Below are 11,098 nucleotides of genomic sequence, written 5' to 3'. Positions count from 1 at the left end.
GTTAAACTCTTGCACATTTCCAAATGGTCCTAGCAATCCGTGATAGTCAAGAAAATCAACACCAACTATGGACTTAGACACTCAAGTCGCAATCAAACGTCATGTGTTTCATGTACATCATCTCCCATTATGTTTTAATATTATTGCTAGAGATAGTACACCCGTAGTGGTTTATTCTATACGATGTTTTCCCTTTAATTTATTGTACTTCGTTTTATTAGCGCCGCATAAAATTTGTTGTTTTAAGACCACTCAAATCTAAACGAGCTTAGGACACTTCCTAAGATACCTTATTCTTTCTTGGATGTATTTAGTGTACAGGGCGTTCTTGCCATAATATACTTCGATAATGGCTGACTTTTTCAGCAAAATTATTGAAAACTTAAAAACATATTAGCTTACTTTAAAATTGTATCCATGATATACTCAAGCCCAGGTATTCGCATTGCCGAAGAAGTGTAGAAAAGACACTCAAAACATGTTAACCACTTGGATGCAAGGCAATTATGATTCACATTGAAGTGATATCAAGCAAACTCCCAATAAAGTCCTATTAGGTGTAAAGTGCAGATAGACTTGTCATAACCACATTATTTCACGCGAAACATCGTAACTGAAAAAGACTTGGAGAAAGTCATACACGATCTTAACCAGATTATAGCAAATCGCAAGGATTTTACATTGCAACCCCTTAACTGTGTGAAATAAGCATGCAACTCTCAGCAAGTGCGCAGGATAAGAAATCTTTTGACAAAAAACTACTGGTGATCATACTTGTATAGAATGAAGATGTGCAATCCAAACAATTTACGCTATTGCTGAGTACTCAAGCGATGAAGCACATGAGTCTAGTGTGCAAAAAAATGCGTAGCATTAATAGACGCCAAATTGGTAAGGAAATGCTGCAGCAATACAATCAATTGAGACAGGGCAAAGATTTCAAAGGGGCTGTGCAAAGTAGTTCAAAATGTTTATGCTTCAACAATAAAATTCTAAATGCCACTACAGATTACTCTGAAGAAATACAAAGAGTATCGTTTAATTTTTTCATTCTCACTGTGCAATGGTGTTTTGCAGATTTCGTAGGAGATGCGTTGTTGTCGGCGAAGAAATTTTCTTTACTAGGTAGTGCAAAACTGCTTCTTCTTCTTTCCCTTCCCCGGCATACCCCTATCCTGATCTTGAACCAATCTTCTGGAAGATCTTTGAAGTACTGCATAGGCTACTCCCGGCTGGCCGCAATCTGCTTTACTGTCTCTTCCCATGTTATTCTCGATCTCCCTATGGGTCGTCTTGGCGCATATTTATGGTTTCCTCACATGTCCCATTCTTCTTACATGGCCAAACCAAAACAGCTGTTATCCTTATTATGCATATTGAGCTCTTCTCAAATACGGTTATTTCGTACTCTATCCCATAGTGTCTTTCCTGCAACCTTCCGGAGGTATTTTATTTGGCCCGCATTAACTACGTTAAGTAGTTTGCTACGTGTAGAGAAAATTTTAATGAAACGCGTAATGTAATGTATTTTAAAAGAAAATTTTATATAAAACGCGATGTGATTTTAAATTCGTTTGTATTATTTTCTTTTCATTTGATTGAATTTCTTTAATAACGCATTAAAAAACCTCAAGAGATATTTGAAAATAGTATTAGCAAGATGAAATGTTTTATTCATAAGTAAGAGAGAACCCTGGCATTGAAATTGAATGGAATGTTGTTTAATTCATATTGACGCAGGTAAATACAGATCGATTATGCAAATTTAAAACCTTTACAGTACTAATTTGGAATTAGCGTCTTTATTACCTATCACTTAGGTGCAATTCTATTTTGATCCATTTAAAATAAAACAAAATTTATAGAATATTCATCGCCCATTTCGGAAATGTGTATGTTATTCATGGAAAAATTCAATTCCAGTTGCAAAGTGGAGCTCCTCCAGGTAGAAGCTTCAAGTCACGTCGTTATGTATTATAGGATTACATCAATAAAATGTAATAAAAACGATTCTTTAAAAAATTCTTTTTAGGAAAACTACGTTTTAGTAAGCCAAATAGACTAATTGTAAAGCTGTAATTAAGAGGTAATGAATTCACAAATTAATTTCCGAGTGTTGATTAAATAGTTTGGAAGCCTTGAATTTTGGGAATTATGTTTATTCACGCGATCAAATTTTCTTAAAAATAAAAATAAATTTCATATTGTTTTGAATGGTACCCTTTTAAATCAATATTCTAAACGAAATGCTAAAAATCCATTAGCTTATTGCCCGTCTTAATTATTCCCCGGCATAAATTGATGGCGTTTCCATTGAATTCATGTCTGGAATTGAAGCCCAATATCTTTGTTTAGATCACGCGAACTTTTCGCGTGCCCCAAGACGATAATTAGGAGATATAAGGTTCTACAACCCCCCGAAAAATACTATAAAGATGACACACTTTTAAAAAGAAACAAAAAGAAATTTTATTTAATTATTTTGTCTTTGTTGGCACGGGACTATTTTTCGGTTTATTTAACTGACAAAGAAAATATTGTCCACTTCAAAAGCACGGAGACGGATTTATTTGAAATAGACGGATGAGTTAATCGAGTCTTGAATAATATTTGGTCAGATTTATTTTTATCGAAATCAAAATAAGAAATTATACATTTCTAAAATAAAGATTTATTAAATGTATCACAGTTGTACATCGGCACTATAATACAAAGCGGTCTATAAACAAAAAAAAAAGTTGTAGAAAAATACAATTTGAAATCTGACTACATTAGAAAAAAAAGTATGGAGCTTTTATTGTTCGTTTAAGGAATTTATTTATTTTTTAGCTTAAGTACGGTAAATGAACTACTTAAAGTTGATATAAAAAGCTTTATAAACGAAAAAATGACACTCATTAGCTTACACAATACAAATTGCTCAAAACGATGGTTGTTTAGTTTACGTTATTCGGACATTTAATGCTTAAATTTTAATTAATCTCTAATTTCTTATTCGCAAATCTCTAATCGTTATCAAAATGGGGATCGAGTCGAATTTTCTTTAGTTACACGGCTTCCGGGTCGAAGAACAACGATGAAAATGCAAATATTAGAAACACAATTCCACCAATTATTGTTACTGAAAACGAAAAATTAATCCTTAAAAATTTATAAGTAATAAAATATAATAATTTACCTGTTCTTACTGATATCCTTTGAGCTATCATTCGCCCACCTAAAACTGCAGCCCCTGTACACACCGAATGACCCGCGATACCACCGATAATTACTCCATAAACATCCTAATAAAATTGAAATAAAATTTTTTGTTATACAGCCATCAATCTTTATCATATCTTTTCGATTCAATGACACTTTTTAAAATGATTGATTTGGAAATAAAAAAAAACTATTTAAAATTTTTAATTACAGTAAAACCTCCATATAACGGATTAATATGGATTAATAATAATAATAACGGATTAATAATTTTGTCCACGACTACCTTATAATATATACCTTATGAATGAGTTTTCTAAAACAAAATGGTAGTCATTTTTCACGGAGTGAATAATAGCGGTGAATAATAATCATTATTCACGGGTAGCCATGTTGACCAGACTAATAATAATTATTTGAAACGTTAAAAGTTCAAAAAACGTCAATTTAATTCAATTTTTTAGGAGTTTCTAAATGTTTGACATTAAAAAAACCTAAACAAATTCCTTTTTTTGTATGATTTAAGCATAAATTAATTAATTTTCATAAAGAAAACGACGTTTTATAAAACTGACACTTAACTTACAGTTAGTAACATTGAATTTGTGTCACATTGACGTTTAACCTTTATTCAAAAATTTATTTAAAAAATAAATTTATGGAATCAATTTCAATAGTCGTGGACAAAGTATAGTATTCTACTCGCATATAATGAGCTATTATATGCTCATATAATAATATACTATTATCTACAACTATTGAATTATCTATTCGTTATACATTTGATTTTTGACGAGTAATGACACCCATTACTCATGACTGACAAAGTGTTGAATAATGAAGCCATTATTAAACAGTTCTGACATGGCCTACTAATCAAAAAAATAAAATATTAGAATCATTCGGGTTTGTTTAGCCGTCTTAAGAGACGTACGGCGAAACCCAAATGTTTCTAGGTCTAATGTTAGTTCTAGTGACAGTGCAAGTGTAAAACTAGAACTAACACTATACCTAGAAACATTCGGGTTTAGCCGTGAGTCTCCAGACGCACTCGAAACTTTCTAGTTCTAGGTCTAGTGTTAGTTCTAGTTTTAATTGTTGTGCAGCGCTAGACTAAGAACTAGAATCATTGGGTTTAGCCGTCTTAAGAGACATGTGGCTAAACCCAAATGTTTCTAGCTCTAATGTTAGTTCTGGTGACAGTGCAAGTGTAAAACTAGAACTAACACTATACCTAGAACTAGAATTATTCGGGTTTAGCCGTCTTTTGAGACGTGCGGCTAACCCAAATGATTCTAGTTCTAGGTATAGTGTTAGTTCTACATAATAACAGTACAAGTGAAAAACTAGAACTAACACTAGACCTAGAACTAGAAAGTTTCGGGTTTAGCCGTCTTTAGAGACTAAAAAAAATATACAATAATCTAGCGCTGAATAACAATTAAAACTAGAACTACCGTCTTTGATTTATACATCATATAAACAACTCGTGGAATATCCCGAGTTTATCTATGAATATGAAATAGAGCAAACTTTCAGTTTTCCAAATAAAATACAATATTAACAATAATAACAAATGATACGAAATTGACGCCATAAATTTGAGTACACAGTTAAGCAAAAGTGATTAAGTTTAGGTTGGTATTATGTTTTAATCCGCTATAGGCCCGCCATTAGCGTCAATTGCCGCCTGCATTCGCCGTGGCATGATGGAGTACACTAACTTTTTGGTGTAGTTTGGCGAGATTCTATCTCAAATTTTGCAAATTCCATTTTTCAATTCGCTTTTATTTCGGCACTTGCTATTTTTTAACTGAAATTTAACATCTCTCCAATAAATGTTCAATAGGATTCATATCCGGAGACTGTGATGGTGTTTTTAGTTGTTTTGAAGTATTGTATAACACCATTCCATCAGAAGGTATGATGTATGTTTAGGTTCATTATCTTGTTGGAACCAGAACACAGTCGGAAGGTTAAGTTTTTGAGAGCTTGGCACATCCAAATAACTAAATTTTGTCATATTTCCCACAATAAACTCTATAGTTCTATCGCCGCTGGCTGCCATTGATCTCCACAGCATTACTGAACCACCCCCATGTTTAACTGTTCCGTTAAAGTTTGCTTTGAAATATATTTGGACATTTGTACAGCATATCCGAATCAGTTTAAAATTAATTTTCATAATTTCGACAATTATTGCTTATCATGAAAAGAAACAACTTTAGAAATAAGAAAACTCGTGGTGAAGCTATATTCTGAAGGTAAATCCTTTAGAGATATTGGTAAAATTATTGGATGACCTCAATCCACGGTACAAAAAATCGTGAATAAGTGGAGGCATGAAGAAAGATTGAAAAACTCCACTGGCAGAAACAGAACAAAAGTGCTAACAGAATATGATGAACGTAATATTGTACGTAAAGTTAATATAAATCCAAAAATAAGTGTTCCAAAATTGACTATGGAGATCTCAAAAATAATAAATGTGTGTCCACCGAAACAATTCGACGCGTACTCCGAAAGAATGATCTGCATGGGCGCATTGCGCGGAAAAAAAAAGCATTTATATCTACAATAAATAGAAGAAAGAGCTTGGAGTGTGCGAAAGCTCATCTAAATAAGCCTACTAATGAGACTAAAATTATTCATTGGGGTTCGGCGGAAGACAAATAGTTTGGAGGAAACCAAATTGTGCAAAGCTCTCAAAAACTCTACCTTCCAACTGTGTTCTGGTTCCAACAAGACAATGATCCTAAACATACATCATACCTTGTGAAGGAATAGTTATTACACAATACTTCAAAAAAACTAAAAACACCACCACAGTTTCCGGATATGAATTTTCTCCAAGAATTTATCATAGTAGGTGATAAAACAGCCTTGTTGTCCACTTTCTTGATTTTATGCGAATAAGATATCAACCGTATCGTCATATCCATGAGATATGCAGTACAGGATGTGAGGATAATAAGAAGGGCAGAACTGGGTATGGACTGATATACCCAGTGGACTGATAACTGATACCAACCTAAAAGCACGTCCGAAAGAAACAACACAATACACAGGGTGATTCTCAACGTATACGCATAAACTGACGGATCTATTTCTCAGGACAAATAATGACTTATAGATGAAAAAAATTGTAGTAAAAGTTCTTTAGTTTTCTAGATATTCGATATAATCGGCGACATCTAGCTAATGTGTTTCGTAGAAGATGGATAGGTCGAAATGGTCAAATGGCTTGTCCAATCCTCTTGATTCTTGCTTTTCGAATCACTTAAAAAGCATAGTCTACGCCACGGAAGTTAATACTGAGCAAATATTGCAAAATCAGATACATGATGCTGCGTAGACAATCCGCCAACACCCTGGTTTAGGCCGCGCTAGTGGGAGATCGTGGATTCGGGGAGCCCAATTGATATAAAATATGGAAATAACTTCGAACACTTGCTGTGATTTTAAAATGTTCTATGTATTCTTGATTTGAAAATAAATATCACTGATATCTATGAAACAGAAAATCTTTTACTACAAATTTTTTAGCCTATTAGTCATTATTCGTCGTGAGGAGTAAATCCCCATGTTTATGCGTATAGGTTGAGAATCACCCAGTATGAAAGACTAAAACTGGAAAACCAGGAAAGTAGAAGTAAGGAAAGTAAAATCAGAAGAACAGTGTAGTCTCAACAATAAATGGAAAAAGTTCAGAGAAACGATACTAGGGACAGCTACCAGAATACACGGAACTAAAATTATCAAAACCGGTCAAACTCGAAAGAGAATTAAGTCGTGGAGGAGGGACTTCAGGAGAACGGGAGCGGCAACAAACAAGTTTCAGTTAAAAAATAGCAAGTATCGAAAGAAAAGCGAATTATTTTAGATTCAATTTAGTTAAAACGATTGTGGTTAATATACATATATCACAAACTTTAATAATTATGTGAAATATTCACAATTATTTATCTTCCACTCCCATGTATACTCAATTTTTCGAGGAACTGTATGTATTAAATAGATAACATTAATAGTATGACTTAAACATATTTTGACCGTTTTAGTAGATTTTACTGTAATAGGTATTTTAACCTTGCAGATAAAATAGGTTAATAAATTGTAATTGCAACATTCTAAAATCATTGAAAACTTAGTAGACCATTTCAATGCACAAGACCTTGCATAATTTTTCGGTTTCTTTTTAATTAATTAAAATTAAGTTCAATTATAAATATAATTGTTTTAACAATGATTTTATCATCAACCACCTCAGAAAGTTTAAAATTAACTTGAAATATTTTAAGTAGTTAAAATATATCAAATACAAAGAAATAAACATTACAAATCTTTCTAAATTAATTAAATAAAATTTAATCCAATAAGAAAATTAAAAATAAAAAAGGATTTGTTAGTTTTTTTATAAATCAACTTCTTTATCTTTTAATTTATAAACGTGCAGACATTTGTAAACAGTGACATTTTAACAGAAATATAGATAAAAATAAGTGTATCTCGAACGTGACTGTATCAGGCTATTTATAGATAAAAATCTCATTGACGTACAGTAACGGTTTCCTTTAAAATTCTATATTTCATTAAAAACAATGCTTTATTCTTTTTTTTGCTTCCCTTTTAATTACTCACTTCTCTTGCTCCTAACACAATGGTAGTTAATTGGGACCGATCGCCCCATTCAGCCAAAAAAGTCAACGTAAAGGCCTGAAGGAAAACTCTTGAAACAGCACTAAGAATACTCTGCTTTGCGGTACGCTTATTAGCGCCCCCGGCTTCAGGATCCAAATTTTCTTTTTCATACTAAGATAAAGTTATAAAACAGATTTTAATAATTAACGTAGACGGTTTCTTTTAAATTACCTCTTCCTCTTTTTTGCGCAAATCCAGTTGAACCTCTTCCATCTCTTCTTGCCCCTCCGTTGACGACATATTGTAACCTTCCTTTAACATTTTTAATCCGAAAATTGCCAATAAAGCGGTTGAAATGTAAAAAGTGTATGCCCGAGGTACGACGTTTATTAACCAACCGAAGAGAGCTAATTAATTCAAAATATAATTAAATAATATTTGTCAAAAAAAGCATTTATCAGATATGTAAATAAATATGTCTGAAATATCAAATTTGACACAATATCATCAAGGAAGACTATATGAACTGAATGAATAAGATTCAATTTTGAATATTAACTTTAAAAAGTAACCTAACTGTCAAAAATAACTTTCCATGAGCTTATTCGTATTTAACACTTGCGTTTGAATATGTAATGTGACATTTAGTCTTGACAGATGACATTGAAATGGCAAATTTGACACAATAACATCAATATGAACTGAATGAATTTTGACAGTTAACTTTAAAAAGTAACCTAATTATCAAAAATAACATTCCATGAGCTTATTCGTATTTAACACTTGCGTTTGAATATGTAATGTGACATTTAGTCTTGACAGATGACATTGAAACGTCAAATTTGATACAATAACATAAAGTAAGACTATATGAACTGAATGAATAAGATTTCAAGTTCTTTTCAATTTTGACAATTAACTTTAAAACGTAACCTAATTGTCAAAAATTACTTTCCATGAGCTCATTCATATTTAACACTTATATTTGGATATGTAATATGACATTTAATATTGACAGATGACATTGAAACGTCAAATTTGACACAATAACATCAATTGAACTGAATGAATTTTGACAATTAACTTTAAAAACTATCCTAATTGTCAAAAATAACTTTCCATGAGGTTATTCGTATTTGAATAAGAAATGTGACATTTAATCTTGACATATGACATTGAAACGCCTAATTTGATACAATAACATCAAATAAGGCTATATGAACCGACTGAATTTTGACAATTAACTTTAAAAAGTAACCTAATTGTCAAAAATAACTTTCCATGAGATTATTCGTATTTAACACTTACGTTTGAATATGAAATATGACATTTAATCTTGACAGATGACATTGAAACGTCAAATTAGACACAATAACATCAAGTAAGTCTATATGCACCAAATAAATAAGATTCAAGGTATTTTCAATTTTCACAATTAACTTTAAAAACTAACCTAATTGTCAAAAATAGCTTTCTATGAGCTCATTCGTATTTAACACTAACATTTAAATAATATAATGACATTTAATTTTGACAGATGACATTGAAACGTCATATTTGACACAATAACATGACGTAAGACTATATGAATCAAAAAAATAAGATTTTGACAATTAACTTTAAAAAGTAACCTGATTGTCAAAAATAACTTTCCATGAACTTATTCGTATTTAACACTTGCGTTTGAATATGAAATGTAACATTTAATCTTGACAGATAACATTGAAACGTCAAATTGACATAATAACATTAACCAAGACAGTGTTACCAAATGATACATTTTTAGATTAATTTTACCTGTCATTGTGATTTATATTGCATACTGTGATGGGAAAAGTTATACTTAAGCTTTAATCATAATAATTATTTCAGAAACCACACAGTTAAAGCTTACAGAATAAAACTTAAAATAAAATGAAAATTGTTATAAATGATGTAAATATTTCCTATGGTGAGTAAACAATATCCAGTAATTTAAACGCAATAACTTTATTTATTTCATTTTGAGGTTATGTCAAGTTTGTTATGTCAATCTTCATCTAACACTTGTCAATATAACATGATATTAGATACAAATCTCCTAACACAAACTTCACACCAATTTTTGACAGATAAGATCTTTCCCTAATATTAATTTAAAAGTTAATGCAAATTTCATTTAATGTTTAATTTTGTTGCAAAAATAGTTTACGCCAAAAATAGTTTAAAATGTTTCTTCTAGTATCTTTTTCAAAACAATAATTTATTAAAAACCCAACCAATGTCAAGCTGTTAAGTAAAAAAGTTTAAAAGCTCAACAATTAATGTTAATTTGACCATTAAATTGGTAATTTATAGATAAAAACTTAAAAATTGTCTGGGAGATAAGAAAGTTTAAAAATTTTCAAATAATTTAAGTTCATTGATAAAGAGTGTATTGAGGCAATTTAATTAATTAAACCTTTGAGATAAACAAATAGAGCACAAATATATCTTTACCTGATAGAAAAGTCATTAATGCAAGTGCAAAAATAGCTCCAGCAAAAACAGTTAATCTAGGATGTCTCATAGCCATAATAGCAGCTATAAAGAAAGTTTTATCCCCAATTTCGGATACTAAAATAACTGATATTGATGCTATAAAACCATGAACGAATCCGGTATTTTCAGCAGGAGTATTTGTCCCTGTGGCAGTTTCCTAAACAAAATATCCAACGTTCGATTCGTTTACAACAAATCTTTTAACTACCTTACAAGAGACGGACCAGGAGGAGCCGCATTTTCTTCTTCCATCGGTTCAATTTCCGCGTAAACTGTGTTAATGGCAAGAATAGTCAATAAACATGCCTGTAACGGCCACTTTAACAAATCCACGTATTTATTCATGTTTTTTTTTACACTTAACTTTTTAATTGAAATTTAATAATTTAAACTTAACTTAATAAGACGCACTCATCACTATTTCATTTAAAGTTAAAAATCACCGGTAAAACTAATTACAACTTAGAAAAAGGAACGATATTGATACGTTTGAGTGGTTTTGAGCGAATTGAGGTTAGAAGCTACGTTCACCGATAACTGAACGATTTTTTTTTAAGTTCGCGCCGTATTCTTCCACGTTAAAATCATCGGTAGGGGTAAATTTGATTATGATAATACGAATAATTTAAAGATTACATTTACATTCGTTTTTTCAGGGATTTTTATCTATATAAAACTTGACAACGTCAATGAAACGTCAACTAGAAACGTCAAAAATATCCATAGAATAGGTTAT

At 31.2% G+C, this 11,098-nt stretch overlaps 1 protein-coding gene across 1 annotated transcript; it reads right to left on the bottom strand.

Moving 5' to 3' along the window:
• Window positions 1–2,648: 2,648 nt before the first annotated feature.
• LOC111415766 (putative divalent cation/proton antiporter TMEM165) lies at window positions 2,649–11,091 on the bottom strand. The gene is made up of 6 exons (XM_023047620.2): window positions 10,576–11,091; window positions 10,321–10,519; window positions 8,074–8,249; window positions 7,843–8,013; window positions 3,179–3,284; window positions 2,649–3,121 (listed from the first exon to the last, which is right to left on the bottom strand). The coding sequence occupies exons 1-6, from the start codon at window positions 10,705–10,707 to the stop codon at window positions 3,048–3,050; spliced, it is 858 nt and encodes a 285-aa protein (XP_022903388.1). The 5' UTR covers window positions 10,708–11,091; the 3' UTR covers window positions 2,649–3,047.
• Between the last annotated feature and the right edge of the window lie 7 nt (window positions 11,092–11,098).

Source organism: Onthophagus taurus, chromosome 11 (genome assembly GCF_036711975.1).
Source record: "Onthophagus taurus isolate NC chromosome 11, IU_Otau_3.0, whole genome shotgun sequence".
Lineage (NCBI taxonomy): Eukaryota > Metazoa > Arthropoda > Insecta > Coleoptera > Scarabaeidae > Onthophagus > Onthophagus taurus.
This window is presented reverse-complemented; position numbering and strand designations above follow the sequence as displayed.

Excerpts from the sequence above, each read along its gene's own strand:
- LOC111415766 (XM_023047620.2), bottom strand. The coding sequence starts at position 10,707 with ATGAATAAATACGTGGATTTGTTAAAGTGGCCGTTACAGGCATGTTTA. Across the intron at positions 3,285-7,842 it reads TTGTGTTAGGAGCAAGAGAA|GATGTTTATGGAGTAATTAT; the intron begins GTGAGTAATTAA and ends CAATTTTATTAG. Across the intron at positions 3,122-3,178 it reads AAGGATATCAGTAAGAACAG|TAACAATAATTGGTGGAATT; the intron begins GTAAATTATTAT and ends TTTCGTTTTCAG.